Source organism: Macaca fascicularis, chromosome 5, assembly GCF_037993035.2.
Source record: "Macaca fascicularis isolate 582-1 chromosome 5, T2T-MFA8v1.1".
Taxonomy (NCBI): Eukaryota; Metazoa; Chordata; class Mammalia; order Primates; family Cercopithecidae; genus Macaca; species Macaca fascicularis.
Genome location: NC_088379.1, coordinates 77977343 through 78002085, shown reverse-complemented (window position 1 = coordinate 78002085; position 24743 = coordinate 77977343). Strand labels below are relative to the sequence as shown.

The 24743-nt window shown below is 34.8% G+C and overlaps 1 protein-coding gene and 1 pseudogene across 15 annotated transcripts in view; both read left to right on the top strand.

The window, feature by feature from the left end:
• The window catches only part of EXOC1 (exocyst complex component 1), a 53037-nt gene that overhangs the window by 8812 nt on the left and 19482 nt on the right, over positions 1–24743 (top strand). For 4 of the 15 annotated variants that reach the window (XM_074039972.1, XM_074039970.1, XM_074039973.1 and 1 more), the window contains exons 4-11: positions 1461–1620; positions 5657–5844; positions 8334–8561; positions 8765–8897; positions 9530–9639; positions 10454–10507; positions 15660–15809; positions 22040–22145. In XM_074039972.1, coding sequence (XP_073896073.1) covers positions 1461–1620; positions 5657–5844; positions 8334–8561; positions 8765–8897; positions 9530–9639; positions 10454–10507; positions 15660–15809; positions 22040–22145 — 1129 coding nt within the window. Of the gene's footprint in view, positions 1–1460; positions 1621–4114; positions 4136–5656; positions 5845–8333; positions 8562–8764; positions 8898–9529; positions 9640–10453; positions 10508–15659; positions 15810–22039; positions 22146–24743 lie in introns of all 15 variants that reach the window. The other 11 variants (XM_074039974.1, XM_074039971.1, XM_015450454.4 and 8 more) reach the window with 3 other exon arrangements.
• On the top strand, positions 23813–23912 carry LOC123573726 (U6 spliceosomal RNA; annotated as a pseudogene).

The window sequence follows — 24743 nt, the reverse complement described above, 5'->3', positions numbered from 1 at the left end:
CAAATAACACTTTAAATGAATCAAATATATTATTATTCTTTTATCCTGTAGAACATTAAGAATATTTTAGCCTATTTTTTAATTCCTTGGATGTGAAGTATACATCCATAAGTTTGTTTGTTTGTTTGCTTGTTTGTTTTGAGACAGGGTCTCACACTGCCACCCAGGCTGGAGTGCGGTGGCACAATCTTGGCTCACTGCAGCCTCCACCTTCCAGGCTCAAGCCATCCTCCCACCTCAGCTTCCCAAGTAGCTGGGACTACAGGTACATGCCACTACACCTGGCTAATTTTTGTGTTTTTTGTAGAGAAGGGCTTTGCCATGTTGCCCAGGCTGGTCTCAAATTCCTGGGTTCAAGCAATCTACCCACCTCGGCCTCCCAAAGTGCTAGGATTACAGGTGTGAGCCACCAAGCCCAACCTGGTTTTTTATATAATAGTCAAGTAGTTCTGTTCATTCAAGGGAGAAATATTAGCCTGGCGTGGATTATTGCTGTAACGTGGCTTAAGAGACTTGTAGAAAGTATAGTGTAATTCTCTCAGATTGGTTGAGCTTCTTTGTCACATGAAAGAACTTTCAGCCAGGAACAGGGCTCATGCCTGTAATGCCAGCACTTTGGGAGGCCGAAGCAGGAGGATCAACTGGGTAACATGGGGATATCTTGTCTCTACACAAAAATTTTAAAAATTAGGCATGCTGGTATGTGTCTATGGGCCCAGCTACTCAGGAGGCTGAGGCGGGAGGTTTGCCTGAGCCCAGGAGGTCGAGGCTGCAGTGAACCATGACTGCACCACTGCATTGTAGCCTTGGCAACAAAATGAGACCCTGTCTCAAAAAAATAAACTTTAAGACCAGCAGCACTTTTAGCTTTTGAGATATCTTTGATCATTCCTTATTTTCTAAATAGTAAATAATTAGGAGCAATCTCTGCTTTTCACCTCACTTGTTCTTAGAAAGTACACCGTACACCAGGATATACACTGCATTTTTCTCAAGTTTTATGCTTAGAAAATATAGTCCTTATTAGGGAGTTAATGTCCAATTACGGTTTTGAATAGTAGTACATTATTAAAGAAAATTTATAACTAAAACTCAGTAGGCAATTTAAAAAGAAAAATTAGATCCATGTCAAAGCTAAAGACCATTGTAGTCTTACTGATGAGGAAGCTAAGCCACAAAGCCATTAATATATCATCCTATACTTCTGCTCATAGACCTAAAGGGCATAGGAAGAAAATGACCACAACAGTATGTTGTTTTTTCATCCAGCTTCTATGGGGTGGTAAACTTTTTGCTATAAATTGAATTCTCCAAACCCTTTTCTTCCAGTTGCTTAGCTGATTTTTAATACCCTTTATTTTCCAAAAACAGCAGAAATTCCTTTTTTTAATGTAGATTTTACATTAACAATGTAAAAGGATGTGATCAAAAATAATATCTTTTGTGTATTTTTATTTTAGGAAAATCCTGAATTTGATTTACACTTCGAAAAAATATATAAATGGGTTGCCAGCAGCACTGCTGAAAAGAATGCATTTATTTCATGCATTTGGAAATTGAATCAGCGATATCTCCGGAAGAAAATTGATTTTGTCAATGTTAGCTCACAGCTTTTGGAAGGTAAAGTTAAATAAAAATGTATATGTAAAAATCAATTATATCTTTAAGTGAATATATAATTTGACATCATTCAAGTTAATTAAAATACTGAATTATCTTATTGTAAAAGAACTTTAAAATAATTTCTCTTATTGCAGAAATATGCTTTATTGTAGAATATTAATACATTATGATAAATAAATAAAAACCACTTATTCTTCAGCGATAACTACTATTAGCACTTTGTTAGATATTCATCTAGTCTTTTTCCTGTGCATAAACACCTTTTTAAGATAAAGAAATTTACATTACATTTTTTAACGTACTTTTCCACGTATGCATCATGAACATTTTTCATGTTACTGAATACTTACCCCAACATTATTTTCAGTGGCACCACAGTATCTTATTATATGGATATACCATGTTATTTAACTAATCATTTATTTTTAATTTTCCAATCATTGCTTCTTTTAAACAGCTCTGGGACAAATATCCTTGTAGCAGTAATTTTTGTACAGAGGGTAGATGTAGTGGTTAAGAACATAGCTCTGGAGTCAGACTTCTTGGGTTCAAATCCTGGCTTTGCCATTAACTAGCTGTATGACTTTGCATTGATACTTACTCTCTATGTTTCGGTTTCCCTTATCTCAGAACTAGAGATAATAATAGTATCTACCTCATAGGCTTGTTATGAGGATTAAATTACTTAATATATGAACATAGTAAGAACAGTGCCAGGTACATAGTAAGTGCTCAGTAAATATTAGCTATTATTATGTTACCAGTATAAAGTCCTTAGACATGAAGTTTATTAGAATATTTTTGATCAGTATATCTTCAGGAATGTTACTGTGCATCGTTTTGTGTTATAAGACAAAAACTCTGCCGTTAATTAGTGAAAATATACAATGAGATTTTCTCTACTTTTAAAATTTCTTTCCTAAAGATATAAACATTGTAAGATAGCACTTAGTAATTAGTGAGTCTGCTGCTGATTTTAGGCTTAATGCTTGGCACTGGCAGAGACAAGTCACATCTGTCAGGCACCAGTAGTGCTGGTCTTATGTAGGAATCCCCAGGGTTGCCATCTCACCTGCACTAGTCCCCAACTTCTTGGTAATTGAGTGTGTTGAGGGAATGACCTTCAAGAAATTTATGGTAACTTTTCATGCCTTGAATTGTGGTTTAATTTGCTTTGAATGGCTTTTATTTTTTTTTTACCATTTCAGGGTTGAACATTCTGATGAGTCAGTGATTCAGTGATTCACAAGCTTGCTGTTCTGTCTTCAAATATTATGCATTTCCAGATGTTATTTATTGTGTAAGATGATTTGAAACCAGTATATTTTAGGACAATCATATAGAAAAATACATAACCTACCTGGATCTGTCTCATTAAGAAATATTACCAAAATCAGTGAGAAGAGTAGTACTGTTTTTGAAAATGAAGTGTCTAACATAAAAAAAAAAAAGGTATTTAATTTTTTAGGCCCTAAAACAAGAGTATAGACATGTTCGTGTTTGCAAACATTAACCATAATTGAGATTGATTTTAAGAATACTGAGAAGATCCTTAAGGATCTCATTTTGAAAATCACTTGCTATCCATCAATAACTCTTGCTTTGGTTTAGTGGAGTTCAGGGAATAGCTTTATTAACGTCTACAAACTTGTTTTATGAGCCTTGAAATCACAGCCTTTAATTCCCATTAAAAAAAAAAATGTCTCTAAGTTTTGGGTAATGTTAGAAAAGAAATAAAAAATTATTACCACCCCCATTTAAGAGCTCAATAGTTAAGTAAGACTGTTTTGATTATAAATGCTAGCAGTGGCAACTTGGTAGTTTTTATTGTTGACAATTGAATATGTAAGTTAAATAATGGGGCTCCTCAGCAGAATAAGGTTTGTAAAAGAGGACTTTTCAGCAGTTGAAGTAGAGTGAAGCTTTTATTTGGTGGCCTTTTTCATTCTTTTACTTGCAACCAGCTTTAAAAAAAAAAAATCTTTGACTTGAATCCTTAAATGCCAGCTTGAACTGTTATTTTGTGTGATTTTTTACTTGCCTCAATCTTGTCCTTTCTTACCGTGTTTTGTGACTAATCCTTTGTGAGGGAGTGTCTGGGTGAAGCTTTCAGGCCTTGAGTAACATAACTAGACTAAATGCATGAGTCACAACTGACCTAAATATAATCCCCAGGAAATGATTAGTTTCCCAGGTTTCTCCTCTAAGGATTAGTTAGTACTGTTTCTTAAAAGACTAAGAGAAAATAGAAAGATAAATATATTTGTAGTCACTATCAGAAAGTGAGTAAGAAGAATGAACACTGCAAATTTAACTTCTTATGAATCTTTCCACTTTGTAGTTGATTTGGCTGTCTTTTGAACTTTAATTTAACATGAAGTTCAAATGAGATATGGGTAGTATTTTAAAATTTAAGCCTGTTTACTTTTCTACCCAGCTAATATTCTTTGCTTACTTTCCTCTGCTTTTTTCATACCTTTTTACTCTCCAGAACTGCCTAAAGTTACAGAAGGTGCGTAACACCTTTTCTTCTTCTATTCCATATGTTTTTATTAGTTGCCATTGTTGTATTACCGTTGGTTGTATATTTTATGAAATTATGTACTGGGACAAATTTATTTTAAAAATCTACATAGTAATAAAATTAATGATAGTGTTTATTATTGGTTTTCAAAGGACATATCATTAGAAAATACTTCTGAAGCAGTTAATTATAATCATGTAAAGTATTTGTTTAAGTCTACTTGTTTAAGGACCTGTACAGAATGATTTGGGCAGTCCCTGCCCCCTAGTGGCTAATAAGCGGTCACACGTGACAGTGGAACTTTTTCCGCAGTGAACTAAATGGACTCATTGAAAGTACAAGGAGTTCGGTAATATCTCTCTAAGAAACTTATATACTGAAATCTGTAATTGCCTGTACCAAAAGTTTTAGTCTTCTTTTTTTTATGGGATGTTATCTAAATCTGCCTAATTTATTACCATTCTTAAGAGTAAATCTTGTGTTACTTCAAATTAGCTGGTTTTTGTTCTGGGACAAATTAACGTATTTCAGGTTATGCTGAATGTAAATATTCATTTTCCTATAAAATAATGAATACTAAAAGCATCCAGAGTTTGTAATTTAAATCATGCCCCATTAAGTCTATGAAATTGCCAACTTTATTTAGAGTGGTAAAATAACATCTTAGGAGTTAAAAATTATTTCTTTCATTTTACCTCTCTTAACCTCAAGCTTTATATACAGGGTTCACATGCTAGTGTATTTCCTCCAAAAAAAAAAATGAACTGAAACATCTAGAAAGCATTTCAAATTTGACCTCTTGGTCTTTTGTTATAAAGCTTGAAGCCTGTTTAACTTTTTATAATTTCAAACAGCCATGTTGTTGTTGCTCTTACATTAGAGTTATTGAGAAAGCTTCTGTAACTTATCTTTAGAAATGTTATCAATGCCTGTGAAATTTTTTTAAACAAAAAATTCAGTTAATATTCTAGTGACCAAAATAAATTATGGATTATAGATGCATTTTTCATTTTAATTAAAAATTATTTGGCAAAAATATACATACCGAAGATGAAAGTAACAAAAGTAACAAAAGAAAAATTTCACCTGGGAATAAAAGGAAAGAAAATTGTTTTTGTGTGTACTGAATTCATAGTCATTGTTTTGTTAGAGCAACAGCCACATCAGGTACGAAAAAATGTTTAGGTTTGTTTCCACCGGTTTTTGTGTTTTGTTTTTACATTTTAGCTTAATTGTATTTTGAGAAATTGTGGTGAAAGCCTGTTGTAACACTTGTAAGTTAGTGCATTACACTGCATGCTTTTTATTTATTTTTTAAGACTTTATTTCATTAACATATGAAATTTATAAAAATAAAGTTCGATTTTTTCATATGGTTTGAATCATTCTTTCCTCTTTTTCAGCTGCTAAATGTGACCTGTGTTTATAACTATACCTAGCTATATGTATTATGTTACAGTCTTTTCTACTTTTTTGACTATTTTACTTTGAATTTTTACGCTCTTTAAGAATCTGTTCCAAGTGGAGAAAATCAGAGTGTGACAGGAGGTGATGAAGAAGTAGTAGATGAATACCAAGAGTTAAATGCAAGAGAAGAACAGGATATTGAAATAATGATGGAAGGCTGTGAATATGCAATCTCGAATGCAGAAGCCTTTGCAGAAAAATTGTCCAGAGAGCTGCAGGTGCTAGATGGGGTAAGACTTTCTTGAAATCTATGAATAAGTGATGTATAGTGGATTGAGAAGGCTAATGATGTTCATACTGTGCTACCTCAGCATTTAAGCCTTTATAGTGTGTTATTGCCATCTTTATCTATAAGCACGTTACCAGCTACCATCAGTCTTTTACTGTTCTTGTTCAAAAGATGAACTATTCCTATTAAGCCAATGAAGACAGTTGGCTGAGATGCTGGATTTGGAGAGGTTCTTGATATGAGGTGATGAAGTAAAACGTAGGCCAGAGAACATCTTGGAAGTTGATTCACTCAGCCTCTGAAACATGTCGGAATAGTTCAGTGCCAAAGAATAGCATTTGTGTGTGTGTGTGTGGTTTGAAAAAAATAGGGATGAAGTATGAAAAGAGAAATGTGGCTAAAATATGTGAAACATTTACCAAAGAAGAGTGGAGGGAGTGTGGTGAAAACAGGAGAGCCAGAGAAAGAGATCTGTGACTTCTCTGCTAAAATGTTTTAGAATAGAGCTTTTTGTTTTGTATGCAGTTTTTGAGTGTAATTCAAATGCACAGCACCTGCTGGGTGCAGTGATTCACAGCTGTAATCTCAACACTTTGGGAGTCTGAGGTGAGCAGATCACCTGAGGTCAGGAATTCGAGACGAGCCTGGCCAACATGGCAAAACCCCATCTCTACTTAAAAAAAAAAAAAAAAAATTAGCCAGACATGGTGGCATGTTGCTGTGGTCCCAGCTACTCGGGAGGCTGAGGCACAAGAATCGCTTGAACCTGGAAGACCAAGGTTGCCGTGAACTGAGATCGTGCCACTGCACTCCAGCCTGGGTGACAGAGTGACACTGTCTCAGAACAAAACAAAACAGAACAAAACAAAAAAATCAAATGCGCAGCATCTCTTATGCTAGAATAGTCTAAAATCATTTGGGTTTGTTCTGGTTTTAAGAAAAGGTAAGCATTTAAGAAATCCCTCAGAGGATAAGGAACATTTTAAAGACTTAAATTTTAGTGTTATGTACATGAAAGGTACAGAAGTTATGGGGTCTGACTCAGGCCCAGAGAGATTATATAAATAGTCCAAGCTTACAAGTTTACAGAGCTCACTGAAAGCAAAGCCTAGAAATGATTTTAAGATGTTAAGAAAGAAATTATCCTGGGCAGATTCAAACGCCAGCTCTGTTACTTAAGAGATGTCAGTGTGTCAGTGGCTTCTGAGCCCTGCTGACTCTTAAAGTTGTATTGCACTTATATTTTATTTACTGTGAATAGTATATAAATAACGTGTGAAACCACAGCATCAGCTGTACAATGATATTCTTTAAATTTCTGGTCCAGGTTTTTCATCATACCATGTTACTTGCCTTTTTAATATGGCTTAGTGATTTATATTTTTTGTTCTAATTAATATTGTATATATGTTCCAAGTCAGCATATTGCTTTGCAGTTTAATTTTGGATTTGGCAGTTTCCTTATTTCAGGGAATTCAGAATCAGTAGTTAGAATCATTTAGAAAATAGTGATGAGGGGATGATGGTTTGTTACTGCTTTGCCTGGGGAAGAAGAAAAACAGAGTTGCAAATGAAAGAGAAAAGAAAAAAGATGATAGAAGGAGCTATCTATCAGCCATATGCTCTTCTACGTCCTGTTACTAGTTCCCTTCATACTACAGTTATAAATTAGTTTCATGTGTCCTTCGGAGTCTGGTATACCACCGCTGCTTTCTCAACTAAGATATCACATAGGTGATTATGCTCTTATTTAGTGTTTCACATAGATGTTAAGAAAATTTCTAGCTGGTAGAATTGGAGGAAATGTTAGAGATAACATGGCCTAATGCCTCCTAAATGTATAGAAATGAGAATGTGCCATTACTGATGATACATTCTGGCACTGTACTTGTGCATTCTGGAACCTTACTTGTGCAGTCTGTGGAAGTATAAAATCCTAAGGCATGTGTATCAATTTAACATTGATAGGCCGGGCGCGGTGGCTCAAGCCTGTAATCCCAGCACTTTGGGAGGCCGAGACGGGCGGATCACGAGGTCAGGAGATTGAGACCATCCTGGCTGACACGGTGAAACCCCGTCTCTACTTTAAAAATACAAAAAACTAGCCGGGCGTGGTGGCGGGCGCCTGTAGTCCCAGCTGCTCGGGAGGCTGAGGCAGGAGAATGGCGTGAACCCGGGAGGCGGAGCTTGCAGTGAGCTGAGATCCGGCCACTGCACTCCAGCCTGGGCGGCAGAGCGAGGCTCCGTCTCAAAAAAAAAAAAAAAAACATTGATAAAGAGGCAAATGTACCTGCATGACTGCATGAAATACTGTGTAAAACATGGAAGACCATAAAGTGATAAACTAAAGTAGATGTGTAGGTATATATCAATTTTTGTTACTCTACTTTAAAGGAAATTTAGCAACATTTCACCTTTATTCTTTTACACACTTAAGTAACATGAAATGTTGTGTTTTTTGTTTGCTTGTTTTGGTCTTTAACTTTGTAGGCTAACATCCAGTCAATCATGGCATCTGAAAAACAAGTCAACATCTTGATGAAATTGCTAGATGAGGCTCTAAAGGAGGTAGATCAGATTGAATTGAAGCTGAGCAGTTATGAGGAAATGCTCCAAAGTGTAAAAGAACAAATGGATCAGATCTCTGAAAGCAACCACCTAATTCATCTTAGTAACACTAATAATGTAAAACTCCTATCTGAGATAGAGTTCCTTGTGGTAAGTATGATCATAAATTACCACCACCACCAACAAAAAAAACTAGTGATGATATATAAAACCCATTTGTAAACATTTTCTAATTTCCTTATGAGAACAGGATTTAAATTAATTCCAAAGACCTAATGATAGGATTGAGTAGCATCTTGCCTGTAAATTTCCCAGAATTACACATGCAAATGGTATGTTTGCATATATTCTAGAACCACATGGACTTGGCCAAAGGTCATATAAAGGCCCTTCAGGAAGGAGATCTTGCTTCTTCCAGAGGCATTGAGGCCTGCACCAATGCTGCTGATGCCCTTCTGCAGTGCATGAATGTAGCTCTTCGACCAGGTATGTTCATTAGAAATGACAAAAATGTGACCAAGAATCTGAGACTAAGCCTGTAACTTGTTATAAAGATTTTGACAAGAAATACGTGAGACAAGTGGTTTAGGGTTACATTATTAGCTATTCAAGTTTCACTGATTTCCCGCTTATTTCTATTGATACTATGAACTTTTTTACTTCAGTTCCTCCTTCTAGTTGACCTCAATGACTATAGTCAACACCAGGATCTTTATTTAGTACTATCCGCAGAACCCAGCAGAAAGTAGGTGCTTTGGTTAGACCAGAGAGCGTAAGGTTTTTCTAGGCAGGGATTTCAAAACTTGAGTGTCCATCAGAATCCCTAGAGGTCTTGTTAAAAACATAGATTGCCTGGCCCCAGCCCCAGATTCAGCAGATCTGGGCTGAGGCTTTAGAATCCACATTTCTAACAATTCCCAGGCGATGGTGAGGCAAGACCACACTTTGAGAACCACTGTGCAGTCCCATTTTTCTCCTGCTTAATTTTTATCAGGTAAATGAATACACTCATACAACTTAGGGGTTATTCAAAACTTTAGATATGTTTAATGTTCCATTAAACATCAAGGAAATCTTTTTACCCGTTAAACTGGTCACAAAATGTCATTCTGTATCAGGCCATGACATGCTTCTGGCAGTCAAACAGCAACAGCAGCGATTCAGTGATTTGCGAGAGCTTTTTGCCCGGAGACTGGCGAGTCACCTCAACAATGTTTTTGTTCAACAGGTAATTTTATTTTATTATTAAGACGAGCATGTTCCTATAGCTTATTTATGTATTATCTTAACCTTACATTTCCACAAAAAGGTTAATAATGTTTAATTGGGGTTGCAATCAATTCCTTCACATATTTGATTTTAATATTTTGAAATAGGTGCCTCTTTGCTCATAGATGTATTTTGGGCCTCAGCTGCCTCTTTCAGTAGACAGTCTAGTTCCCTTCAGCTGATGCTCTCTGATTCTAGAAATCAAATAACTGTGCATATTAATTGCATATACTACTTAGATATTTTTACTTATAAAAGTAAGTCCAAACTTGTTAGATGTTTACTATTGGACTTGTTTTATTTTTCAATATTTTGAGGTGAGACTTAGGACTTGATTCAGTGTCTTAAATGTTTTGTAAGTTCTATGTACTTAGAACATAGTATGCTTGTTATGCTTGTTAAGAAAATGACTATAGCTCAACCATAAATTTCAGTTGATCTAATCTTCATATAAATGCTTTGCCTATATTTTTATATGGAGAAGGATGTTATAATTAAGAGTGTGGTAATAATATTGTTATTAAAAATATTAAGAGTACCTTTGGGAGATTTGAATAAAAGCCATTTTAATATCTAATGTAATAAATTAGGTTTCTTATTTTTTCATCTCTTTTAAAAGTCCCTTTTATTTTATTAGAGTTACTGAATGAAAAAAAATTGGGGGGATAGCTTGTTCATCAAGAAATACTGCCTGAAAACAGTGGATTTTTACTTTATTTTCACTTTGCAATATTCTAAAACAATTGTATTTACTATATTTTATTTCCAATTAGTTTACTCAGGCCCTCCTTCAACTCTATAACAGGTCCTACTTTCTTTCGGTTCCTGTGAGTACATCAAATTTGGCTCAAGCTTCTCTGATTCTGTTTTGTTTTTTTTTTTTTCTATAGAGTTTGCTAAACTTAACAGCAGCAGAATCTTTACAGATTATAACTTACTGATTTAAGCTACTTGTTAACCACATTCGTAGCCGGTTTTTAATGTCCCATAGTAGAGACTATTTGGGCCAAAAAGGCATTTAATCTCATTCTGCTTGCTTTTCTTTCTGTCATTTTTTCAACTCACTTCATTTATTTAGTAATAAATAGTAGTAGTATTCTTCATTTAGTAATAATAGTAATATTACTCCTTCATTTATTTAGTATTGCCAGGTGGTTGAGGTACATACCAGACATTGACTTGGGATAAATGAGAGACCAGTCCTGTCCTCAGGTAGTTCACAGTCTAGGGAAGGGAGACAAACAAATAATATACTCAAGAGGGATAAATGTTATGGTGGTGAGACTGTGGGAGCATAAAGGAAGACCACCTAACTAAAAGCACAGTAAGGGGAAATCAGAGAAATTCCCTTAACATTCCACTTGACCTGAAAAGTGTCAAGAAAAAAGTAAGCTTAGATGTCACATAGGAACTACTAATTCGTGTTTTTCTTAGGTAATTACTACAATAACATCTATTCCTATACAGTTCCTTAGTTTGTAAAAATGACACTGTTGACAATTATGTTATCCACATTTGTAGATAGTATTGAAAATATCAGCCAATAAACAATAGTCTTTTCTGTACCCTTAACTGTTTGTTGTAACCTGCAGTTATTTATGATTTTGCTTCTTGCCTTGTAAACTAATGGCTTCGTTTAAAATGAATGCTTCCCGTTTCTGAAAAGCTAATATGTGTTATTACATGTGAATGATGCATGTTAAATACCAGAATGCTGTGACAACCTAGGATGTGCCAAAAAAGGTGGAAGAAGATATCCCACGCATAAGAAAGAGATTTTCTTAGTGTTGCATTCAGTGCATCAGGTCACCTAGCAAAATTGTTGAGAAACATGGGTATGTCTATTCCTGGTAGGGGCACAAGCTGGGAAAGTTGATTAAAATAATATGGTACACCTCTTTGGCAATCACAAAATTTTCATTGTATGCTTATTATGTACTCACTGTCTACCATATGTGAGAATAAGAAATAGTTCGTACCCTCAAGATGCTTGTAAGAAGAAGTTAAAACTAATGTACTTACTCTTTGTAAGGAGTTAAGACTAATATACATTAGCAATGTGTGTAATATATTGCTAATTGTAGAACTGTGGACTGTAAGTGCTAAAAAGGTTTAATCAAAAGTGAGTTTATTGAGAATTTAAGGAGTCAGATATGGAAGGAATCGCAGATAAGGTAGGACTTGAACTGAGTCCATGCAATACAGTTTATAGCAAATGTATAGTTACAATATTTACAAATATTATACTGAAGAATCCAGTGAAAAAATCTGTTCACAATATAACAGTAATTTCAAAGCACTGATTCTCAGTCTTTTTAAAATTCACAACTTAGTAAAACTAAAAGAAATAAAATTTGGAGACTGACCAAATCACCAATTTTTTTATTTTTACCAAATAAAGACCTTGAAAAGGAAATACTATTATCCACTTTCATTATCTTTTCGTTTTAAAATGACATTTTGGCACTAAAAGAATAAGAATTTCCTTTCAGATTTTAAAAATTAATATGTTTACCTTTATGAAGGACTCACTTCTTTCATTGTACTTTTTCTTATTGCTATAGGCCAGGAAAAACATCTTGCATTTGGGAATCACTGATTCAGAGCATGCTATCTGTGATGCAGCTTTCCTATTAATACTTCTGTGTTATCTATACTTTAGTGAAACTTGAAGTGTATTTTAATATAAAACTCACTGTAATATAGTATGAGAGTAATGTTGCATAAAGATTAGTTAGCTTCTTTTAGATCTTTCAGATCTTACACACTCAACTTCCATTGAAATTATAGGCTCTTGCCCATAATTTTTACATTTACTGGGAATTTGTGTATCTAGAAAGATCAGGTATGAAAATTTGGCCAGTTACACTAATTAGGATTATGATATTGAAAACAGACAGTCAAATTAAGGTTAATGAAATTCAGGAAATATTTGCATAAAGAATATGTCATTTAAAAAATGGTTTTGGTTGTTTCTTGAAAGATTTATTTTGATAACTACTCTCTTTGCCTTTTGTTTCCCCCTTTGGTTCTACAGAGACCTCATGATTTTATCTACTTTTGCCTTTAGCAACATGATGAGACTGATTATGCACGTAAATTAGAGAAAATGAAAATGAACTGAAATGCACTGAACTAAAAGTACAACCAGGAAAAAACCAAAGTTGTGGAACTTTTTACCATATGCTTAAGTTTAGAAATTTTTCTTTCAACATACGTATACAGAAACAAGCTATAATAAAATAAAACTTGTATTGTAGACCACCAATATTCAATTTCTTTTACAAAATTGTTTCCTTAAGCATATGTCACATTTTTGTAAACATGGATTGATGATCTCTGGTTAAAAGCTTAGAAAGAATTGTGATTAAGATTCATTTTTGTGAGGTTTGTTCAAACTTTGCTCAGATTTTTAAGAAAACAAGAATAAGTATGTCATAATGGAAAGAAAGAATTCCAAATCTTGAAAATTTATTCAAACTTTGACCCCAATGTATCATTTCTTTTAAAAAGTCACTATAGCAAAGTGCTTAAGAGTGCAGACACTAGAGCCAAACTTCCTGGGTTCCAAATCCTGACTCTCCTACCTCCTCGCTGGGTTACCTTGAACAAGTTAATTGACATTTGTGCCTGAGTAAACAGCAGTAGAAGAACATAGACAATAATTTTGAGTCTTGAATCATTGAGAAAAAATAATGAGGAAGATTGTTTTGGATAATGATACATTGTTACTAATAAAAACTATTTGCTAAACATTTGTATGATACAAGTCTGTCAAATATTCTTCCCTTTAATCAGCGTGACCAATTAAGGCACACGGTTTAGACCAGGCGCAGGGGCTCACACCTGGAATTCAGCACTTCGGGAGGCTGAGGTGGGCGGATAACTTGAGCTCAAGAGTTTGAGGGCAACCTGGGCAACACAGTGAGACCCCATCTCTATTAATAAAAATAAAAATAAATTTTTAAAAAATAAAACAATTTGGAGACATTTGTAGACCTAAAACTATAATATCTATATCCGCCTAGTATCTAATACATGTGATGCTGTAGAATCCTGATTATCCTTCTGACATGTTGGTTAAAAAACATTTCTGTAATAGAATGTTTATATTGACCTTCGGCAACATAGAAATAGGTAATTGTCCAATGGTAATACCTGTGTATTTTACTTAATATTATTAATTTTGTTCATCTTTATTGTTAGCCTTTGCAGAAAAGATGTGGTGGCCCAGGCATTCTAAATACATAGAATTGTTTCATTCTTCAACACTTTAGCTCTTAGTCCTCCTTGATTCTTTTGAAAGATGTGATTGTTTTATATTCAGGTAGCCACCCATAAAAAACATTCACATAGGTTCACGCTTTGTTATCCAGAATTCTTGGGGTCAGGTGGGTTTTTAGAATTTTTCAGATTTTAGAAAAGCAATACAGTATATATACTGTATATTATATAATCACTCTAAGCACATGTTTTTGCAACAAAAAATATGAATAGTCACTCTAAACACTATAAATAGGCCCATGTCAGTTCAGGTCACGTTTTACCATGAAAATTGTTCTGGTGCCAAGCTTAGTCTGAGTTTTCAGAGCTTTTTGGATGTCAGAATTACAGAAAGGGATTATGGACCTATTGATACACCTCGTGTATAACATCTGTGGTAGCTGTGAACTTCTGTTGCCCCGTGTTTTAGTTCTTGTTATTTTGAACTGGTCAGTCTCGTTTTGTGATATTTTTCTGCCATCTCTAGTTCAGTTTCCCAAGTTAACCTAAGTAGATATCAGTAAGATGAATCTGAGAAGTATATTGGTTGTTTTCTACCGTTTTATATGTAATTTCTGTATAATGGGTCCTTCCTTTTTTCTTTTTAATTTCCATTTTAAATTGGGGATGTATTCTCACATGAAGAAAATTTTCCAACAGACTGATTTGAAAATGTTTATGAAGAAGGAACATGGATAGTGATGTGGGTTTTTGTACTTGGCATGTCTTACACTTCCGTCTTTCTTTCTCAGTTACCAGGGAACTGCTCATTCCTCTAGGCCAGAAATGATTCTTTCTGAATACTCTGTATTTAAAAGAAATTTTTTTAAAATTCATAACCACTAGGTTATTTTGTGTATATAGTAAAGTATATAAATTAGGTGAAAGAAATTCCTTTCAACTTAAAAGAATTTAAATTCTTTAAATTCAGGATGCTTATTAAGCTAATGTATACCAATGAGTATAATACACATTCATAATTTGCTTTAGGTAACCTTACCAGGAAATGAGTTAACTAGTTCCAAAACTCCAGCAGTCTGTGTAATTTTAATAAAATTTTCACAAAATGCTGACAAATAACTTCTGACTATTTAGGCAAATTAGGTTGAGTGAAAATTACATCAAATAAATCTGTCTTGTTTTGCCTTTTGCTTGTTGTAGGGAAATTGTATTTTCAATTTGAATCTGCTCCAAGACAGAAGTAAGACTCAGATGACCAAGGTTCCAATTCCAAGCTCTAAGACTTTATAGTCTACGTTTTTTTATCTGTTGTTTTAAATATTATAAACTCTAAGGGGAATACCATAAGTATAGACTATTTTGAATGATTTTTCTATTTGTGTTTCTTAATTCAAGCTATATCAAGAAGGTCATTTGCTTGGTAAATTGTGAAATATGGTATGAGAGAGAGAAGCTTCATTAAAACGTTCCATCTTCATTCCTTTAGAAGACGGAATGAGTAGTTGATTTATCAGAGTGCCATTCTTGCGTGTTTATGATTATCTTGTGGTAATGTTCATTTGATAGACACAGGATATAAAAGTTGTCTAAGTATTTGGTTTTTATTTTTCTGTATTCTTAATTATTTTTATTTTTCTATGTCTTATTGGTTTGGCTTGGCCACATTTTGGTCATTGTTTAGAGTTTAGACTTTTTATTGTAACAATATGTCTTTGTACTGTCGATTATATTTATTTACTTATTTACTCACTTTAGGGTCATGATCAGAGTTCGACTCTTGCTCAACACTCTGTTGAACTGACTTTACCCAACCATCATCCATTTCATAGAGATTTGCTCCGATATGCCAAGCTGATGGAGTGGCTAAAGAGTACAGATTATGGAAAATATGAAGGACTAACAAAGGTATGGATTTGCCATCATTTACTCACTGAGAATAGAGCATTATCTTTTAGAATCAAGAGGTCATGTGTTCAGTTCCCCAAATTTAAAATACTGCAGTACGTTCTTAGCAGAGCAGAAAATTAGTCAGTGCTGTCTACCAGTGATAACATTCATTTTATTTACTTGGATAAAGGAGAGCTAAATTTTAAACTTCAGTATGGAAAAATATTAAGCCATACTGTAGCCTGAAGCATCAGTCGATTTAGTTAAATGTTATGCTTATTTCCTGAGTTTCTTTATGTACAGTATAGAAACAAGGAAGTATGAGGATTATAAGTGAGATATTTGCCCTCTGTGGATTTATAATCTGTTCTGTTAAGGAAATACAAAGTGTCTCTTTATTAAGCAAGCATTCCACTATTCCAGGCACCTGGGGCCTACCTAATAAGCTCTACCCTAATGAGCTTTAAATCTGACTGGGAAGAATCATGCATAAAACAATCAGCAAAAAATTAAACACTAAACTGGAAATGAATTTTCAGTGTGTGGCAGTATAGACAAGGAAAATCCCTGTCTTGAGGCCGTGGGGGAAACTTCATGGACGATATTGAACTTCAGTTGAGTTTAAATAATGAGTGCAATTAAATAAACCAGAAATAAGAGGAAGGGCATTCCAGGGATGGGGAGAGAGATGTGCAGACAAAGGTGGGAAAAATATACGCTTGTCCTAGGACAATGAGGTTAAGTGTGACCGAAGCAGAAATTTCCTATTCTAGGGCAGTGAGAAATTACGTTGAAAAAGATGACCTATAGGGACCTCCAGCATTCCTCAAGCATGGGAAAAGATTAGATGAAGGAAATTTAATTAAGAACCTAAAGTAATAATTCAGATGAAATCAAGTGTTGAGCCAGGAAGATAGTGTTGGGAATAGAGAATATAAACCAAAAGAGAGACTCCAACAACAGAAGGAACAGACTGATGCCGAACTTGCTGGGTTTGGAGTTTAGAACAATACTACTGACTAAAATTCTGCACTTGGGGAAGAGCAAAGTCATTTATTCATATATTCGATCGGTAAATGAATTGAGCACCTATTACGTGCTAACACTTGTAAGCACTGAGAGAGACAGCATTGAAGGAAACAGGCAAATACTTGCCTTCTCAGAGTACGTATTCTAGAGGAGACAGACAGACAAAAATGTTAATTATATAGTATGTTAAAAGGTACTGCTGAGTGCTCCAGAGAAAATAAAGCAGGGAATGCCAGGACTGGGAGAAGGGTATGGGATAAGGATTTCCAGAGGAGAGTTTTCCAGGCACAGTGCAAGTGCCCTAAGGCAGAGCATTCCTGGTGTGCTTACAGAGCAGGGAGGCCAGTGTGGTAGGAGCACTGTGAGCCAGGAACAAACCCTGGTGGGGGCAGGGTGGATCTGGAAGGGGTTGTGGACCATGTAAGGATTTGTCTTCTACTGTGCGTGATATTGCACGGTAGGCAGGGGAGATGGTGGACTTTGAGCCATGGAATGACACGGCCTGACTTAGATTTAATAGCCATTGTAGCAGGAAGCCATAGGGACAGTACTTTTCTGGCATTTATGCTGTTGACCTTTAGTTTAGAAATTGGACATCATGTCCCTTTTTTAAAAAAACAGAGCTAAAGAATTTCCACCTATGTAGTCAACTACATAAATAGCTAATAGTATTCTAGATAGTCCTGGCTGAAGATCCATTTTATTAAAATTCTGAAATACTCTGAGAAACATCTAAAATCTTTTATCTGTAAATTTTTGTGAATTTGAAGTTTAAAAATAAGAAATCTAATGCATAAACTGTGTTAATAATTAATCATAATTACATGGACAATGTGGCCTTAAAAGATGTTCTAGAATTGGAAGAAATTATATGTTTTGTCTCTGTGGAATGAGAATATTGGAATTGCTAGTGTAAAAGCAACTTCTATCTGGTATCTTAGATTCATGCTTCAGAAGAAAGCAGAAGGGTTAAGTAGAGATTTATGAGAAGTGTGATAGTAAGAAGGAGGCAAATTATATATTCCTATCCATGCATTTGTGTTGACATATTTGACAGTAGGACATTTTTATGTATCAGTTTTCATGTATTTTCTCTTGAAGTGCCTTTGCTCATTTAAAGTAAAGTCTGGCTCTTGCACTTCTAAACAGAGATCATAAGCAAATCTCTTATTTATTTTACTAAGGATATAAACCTTAGTAAAATACATAATATCTTTAAATTTTAATTTTTAAAATGCTTTTCAAAAAAAAAGAGTCTCCTGAGGTGCTTATATACTTATTATCTGGCTGGCTATTTTAAGTGAGATTATTTTAGTTCCTCAGAATTAGTATATTAAGCATCATACATCTCCACTGTTGTGTTATATTTTGTTTTGTCTTGTTTTCATTCAACAGAATTCTGATTTGGAGCTATCTTAAGGAAAAAATTTACATTACTGGAATTCTTTGCCTTTTGAAGTTTTAGGAGGATTAATATTCTGAATAATTAAACATAAATTATATTTCCTTAAGAGTTTTATGCCAACAAGTGCTTTGTCCCCTAGTGAATATTCAAATAAGTAATCAATAAGCTTTTTGCCTAATTGTGTTCCCAGTGAGTATTATTGCCCTATCTTTATATATAATGCAGTATTCATGAATGTAATTTAAAGTGAAGAAACAAGATTATAGCCAACCTAGTAATGATTTGTGGAATCATTCTCTGCTCAGAGTTTATTTTTGATTGACAGTATTAATGAGCTTTTTAAATGAAATTGACTTTTTCTCAGGAATGTTGTATCATCCTGTGATTTGAGCTTTTGACAGATTATGTATTTTTACCTCATCATCTAATTTGGTTGCTGAAGAGTTGTCAAAAACAGGAGTTTTACTTAAAAAGGAAGAAGGAAGGAAGGAATGAAAGAAAAAAGAAGGAAACAGACAAATCAGTGTTTCTTTAGTAAGAAATCATAATTAAATTCAGAAAGCTATTTGCACTTGGTTAGGTTTACACAGCTCACTTTTTGGCAGGAACAGAAAAAACTTGTTCAAAATTCTTTGGGAATAAGAATCGTTAGCCACTGCCTCTAGCTGTACTGAGGCTGAATCTAAGCAAAGCCCCATTTTTTGGTATACAGAAAATAGATGTAGCTTGGACTGCCCAGATTTCCTCCTCCCGGGACTGCTACCCCTATCTGCAACTCTGGGTCATACATGTAGGGCAGTTAGTAGAGATGGTCCATCCATGCTTGCGTAGGAAAGGAGTTTTCCTCTGCTAATAGCCTCCTGAGATTGGCAGTCGTACTTGAAGATGACTCACATGTCTTCTCTCCCCTTCAGTTTTACATCTGTAGAATTTGTCTTATTATTGCAAACCCCAGTCTGAGACAGATCTCAGTCAATTTAGGAAGTTTATTTTGCCAAAGTTAAGGACGCGCGCCCGTGACACAGCCTCAGGAGGTCCTGACGACATGTGCCCAAGGTGGTCCGAGCACAGCTTGGTTTTATACATTTTAGGGAGACATGAGACATCGATCAGTATATGTAAGATGAACATTGGTTTGGTCTGGAAAGGCCAAACAACTCAAAGCAAAGGTGGGACGACAAAGTGCGGAGGGGGCTTCTAGGTCATAGGTAGATAAGCAACAAATGGTTACATTCCTTTGAGTTTCTGATTAGCCTCTCCAAAGGAGCCAATCAGATATGCATTTATCTCAGTGAGCAGAAGAATGACTTTGAATAGAAAGGGAGGCAGGTTTGCCCAAGCAGTTCCCAGTGTTATGCCCAGACTGTTTGTTCCCCAAAGAAGACCACCAGAGTCCAGAGTCAAAGCCAAGCGGCAAGGATCTTTACTACAAGTTCGAACTTGGTCCCTCCTTTACACAGTATACAAGAGGGCCCCGAACAATGCGAGCGTTTGCTTTTTATAGCCCGAAAGTTGCAGGGGAACAAAGAAATTCTTTTGACTCCTGCGCTTTCAGTAACCTTGAACGGCCGTCCCCTTATCGGAGACTTTCCAGGTGGTGTTTGTACTGGGCTCAGGGAGTTTGAGAGATATATGGTGGTGGGATGGGAGGATGGGATGTGTTTGTGCTAGGCTCAGGGAGTTTTGAGCCCGGGGCTGAGGAATGTGCCCAGCTCCTTTCACCAGCTTGACTTTTCCCTTTAGCTTAGTGATTTTGGGGCCCCAAGATTTATTTTCCTTTCACATTGTATAAAGAAAAGTAAACCATGGAGGTCTCTGAAAGACCCTACAGTGGGCCCAGGTTCCACTGCTTACTACTCAAAAGCCAAACACTAGAGGCAAGGGTTGCTGGGAGGAAAGGCAGATTTAATCAGACAGCTAGAGAAGCTGAGGCGAGTGAAAGGAAAAAAAAATCAGAGCCGGTAGAGAAGATGGCGAGCTAGCGTTCCAAAGTACCATCTTAAAATTTAAAACTTACTTTAGGATTTTGTTTTGTTTGTTGTGTTGTGTTTTGTTTTTGTTTTCGCTTTTGTTTTTTTAGACAGGGTCTCCCTCTGTCACCCAGGCTGGAATGCAGTGATGTCATCACAGCTCACTGCAGTCTCAACTTCCTAGGCTGAAGCAGTCCTCCTACCTCAGCCTCCTGAGTTGCTGGGACTACAGGCATGTGACCACTCCCGGCTAATTTTGTACTTTCTGTAGATACAGGGTTTCGCCATGTTGCCCAGGCTAACATCGTAGAGTTTTCGGGAGACACTGATATAGTAAAACCTTCCTGTGGTCTTTCCTATCAGTGAGTTCTGTTGAGTGCCAGGAAAAAAGGTATCTAAGTCATTTGAGTCCCACTGAAAAAGTAATACATCCCAATGAAATAGGAATTCTAATTTATATTTGCTTTTAAAGTTATACAAAGATCATGGGAAAGAATTGCCCAATTGACTAAATGTTCTTACAGAGATTATATGAAAAATGTGTATGGCCTACAAATTGAAAAAGGACAGGATCTATATTATGTTTGGTCCAAATGCTATTTTGTAAGGATACATCTATGAAATATTTTAAGACCATCAATGGTAAACTGTGAATCAATATACAAATATTTACACAACATGTACCTTTTGGAAGGTATACCTGATCTTTAAAGCAGGTAAACATGTTCTAAAAATGGACATATTAATTTGAAATAATATAGGAAGTTGAAGCTTAGATTTTATGATAAACTTAAAAGAATAGCTAGGTACAACTTTTCTGCTATGGCTTTATTTAAATTTAGTCAAATTCTATGTGTGGCATTTAACTTCATACTTGGAAAAATATACAGTCTCCCACTGTTGAGGAACTCTTCTTGAGAGTATATTTTTATGTGATAATAAGTAGAAATGATGAAGAAATGATTTTTGTATGCCAAAGGATAGATGTTTTTATTTAAGCGAGAATTACATCTGTTTTAAGAAAATTGATTACTTAATTTTGAAAACTGTAAGATATACTAATTAAATTCTTATGGAAAATACCTATTTTGGAGTAATACCCCAAGCTGACAGAGGATCAGTGAAACTAAATATTCTTAAGTGCCATTGACACCATTTATTATTGGTCTGTTTTTAAAACAACATGGCAGTACGGAAGAAGAGCAATCAAGATTCCCATACTTTTTGACCCTGTAATTCCATCCTTAAGAAATTATTTCAAAGAAATAGTTCATTAGAGGTGAAATGAACTATTGTCTATCATAGCAAAACAAGGAAACCACTTCATTGTCCTGTGTTAGGGCAGTCACTGATGTGACAAGATTTTTGCCTTGAAGCTTGGTAGGGATAATGTCAGTTGACACATCCTTTTGCTGTTTTAAAGATATTTTTACGTTTTAGTTTTATTTAATTTAAGTTTTAGTTTTACTTAATGGTGCTACGCCAACAAAACTGAATACTGTGCTGTCATTAAAATGTGAGACTGGAGAAACATGATTGTTCTTATTTAGATATTCTGTATAGTATGATTGCAGTGATATTTAAAATATGCAAAATGTAATATAGAAAAATGAAAATATAAATATAGTTATGTTTGACTTCATATTTTTGTAAATTGTTAATGTTATAATGCCTATTCAATTGTTTTTTTAAGACAGAAAATAACCTATTTTTATATCCTGTGAAATACGTCAAAGTTTTGGACCATGATATTTAAAACAAGCATGAAGGACTTGGGGAATTGAAAAACTGAAATTGTTATATGTGTTTTATTAATAAGAAGTACATATTACTTTTATTTTAAGAATTACATGGATTATTTATCCCGACTATATGAAAGAGAAATCAAAGATTTCTTTGAAGTTGCAAAGATCAAGATGACTGGCACAACTAAAGAAAGCAAGAAGTTTGGTAAGCTTAGGCATGTCAGTTCATTATCTTCCTATTAAAAATGGTTTTATTTATAACAAATAATTCTAGGACTTCTTAAGTGAGGTGGAGGTAGATCCAGTAGAATTTATGAAAAAAGAGGTCTAAAACACTGGCTTGATTTACAGCTGTTTCATAGAACAAAAATGTATATCTGTAAATTTTCTTTACTAATTAAAATTCTGCAGTGTGTGACTCTGACAGCATTTGTGTATTCATGCTATAATCAAATATATATATTCATAGGAACATGAGTTGGTGAGAAAATGAAGTGCAGTCAAGTAGAGAAAGTACTAGACCAAGAGATAGATGTTGGGAGTTCAATTTAACTGATTCCCTAAAAGACTTTTTATAACAGTTGGGGGCAAGTCACTAATCTCTTAAGTCATTGCTCTCCACATAGAAATGAAACCGGTTCCTGGCTTCTTACTTCTCACTGGCTATTTTGAATCAAAAAGAAAGTTTAAATATTTTCTCCCCTGCCAAAGAGCTATAAAACTGTCACCAAACATTCTCATGTTATTTTACCTTATTTTTCTAAAGAGATGCTTTGAAGCATGTTAATTTTTGTTGTTTCTAAGTATTTTAAATGGACAGAAACATTATTTGAAAGAATAGCCAGTGACAGTATCAAGTTATGAGGAAGGTGATTTGCCGAGGCCACATTCTGCTCTTGCATGTATCCATCTCTGGAGTTCCTTTTGGATGGAGTTTTGTGCCTATTCAAGTCAAAACCTGGCCTTAAATGGCCACATTGTGTACTCCTCAGTGTGTCTGCATAGCTCCCCTTTAGAATAATGAGTTTAGCATTTGCCTGTTGAAAGGAGCCTATGCCCTAAGCAACTTCAGTGATCAAGAAACAGGATTGAAAACTGATAGTACATGTTTCCATTCTTTACTGTAGGACAGAGAAGACTGTCATTAGTGGGTAATTATTCTGTAACTCACTGTTTTTAAAAAATGCAACACTAATATATTGATTATTACTAGTCCAGACATTTCAAATGGTTTGAATTTGTCTGTAAATATGCTACACTTTACAGATACTGATAAGAATCTTGGGACAGTAGGCTTTCGGAAACAGAAATGCTAACTCATCCTAAAGGTTAATTGTTCTTAAACAGCAGTGTGTTTATATCCTTGTTAATGTTTCACTGTGGATATGTTATGCTTTTTTTTTTGAGTAAACAGCATATTATTAATGCAGTTACATGTTTAATGTTTTCATTAAGTATATTTGTCACCACTTGTTAGTGAACCATTTTATTTTGAGAGAACTCCTTCAGTATATGAAAACTGGAGTAAAAAAGAAATATTTCTAAAATTATCTCCTGAGTAGGTCATTAATCCCAGTATCGTAATAGTTTATCAAGTCTAAGATTCACATTAAGATAAATGAAATAATAAAAATATAACTTAAATCAAGTATAATAGTATCTTACTGTTATCATTGCATTAACCTGAAACCTAAATTGTTTCCTCCTTGAGAAATTCTTGTTAAAAACATTTTTAACTAACATAATACAGGTTAAAAGGTACTTTTGTAGTTTTATAAGTGTTAAAATCACATATCTTCTATTAAATGTGTCTATTAAATAGCAAGGAATAGGAGAGTTATTTGTGACAATTGAGGGCATAGAAAATAGCACTTACTTTAGCAGCACATGTACTAAAATTGGAACAATACAGAGATGAGCATTGCCCCTGCGCAAGGATGACACACTAATTTGTGAAACGTTCTATAAAACAAATGAAAATCACAGTATCAGTTATTTTGATAACAGCTACAGGAGAAGAAAAACTAAATAAACAATTCGGAGAATAAAAATAGTTTGGTTCATGTTTGAAAATCCAACTTTTAGCCAGTATTTTAAAAATTAATTTCAAGTTAAATGCAAATGACTTGAGAAGTTCTAAATAAGGTATAGTGTACATTTTTTTCAAAGATGTCTTTTCAGTGATTCAAGTTGTGTTTAAATGAATTTTTAATACTATAGACTGTCCTGGCTTATAATTGTTCGACTTAGGATTTTTTTATTTTACAGTGGTTTGAAAGCACTCTGCAGTCAGTACAAACCATACTTCAAGTACCCATACAGCCATTCTGTTTTTTACTTTCAGTATGGTATTCAGTAAATTACATGAAATATTCAGTGCTTTATTATAAAATAGACATTGTGTTAGATGATTTTGCCCAACTCTAGGATAATGTGTCTTCACCATGTTTAAGGTAGGCTAGGCCTCTGGTGTTCAGTAAGTTGGGTGTGTTAAATGCATTTTCTCTTTACAATATTTTCAACTTGTAATGGGTTTATCAAAATGTAACTCCAGCCTGGTGCAGTTTATAGGCTCACACCTATAAACCCGGCACTTGGGGAGGCTGAACCCGGAGGATGACTTGAGCCCGGGAGTTCGAGACAAGCCTTGGTAACATGGCAAAACCCCATATATAGAAAAAAATAAAAAATTAGCCAGGCATGGTGGCGTGCACCTGTGGTCCCAGCTACTCAGGAGGCTGAGGGGCATGGATCGCTTGAGCCTTGAGAGGTCAAGGCTGCAGTGAGCCATGATTGTGCCACT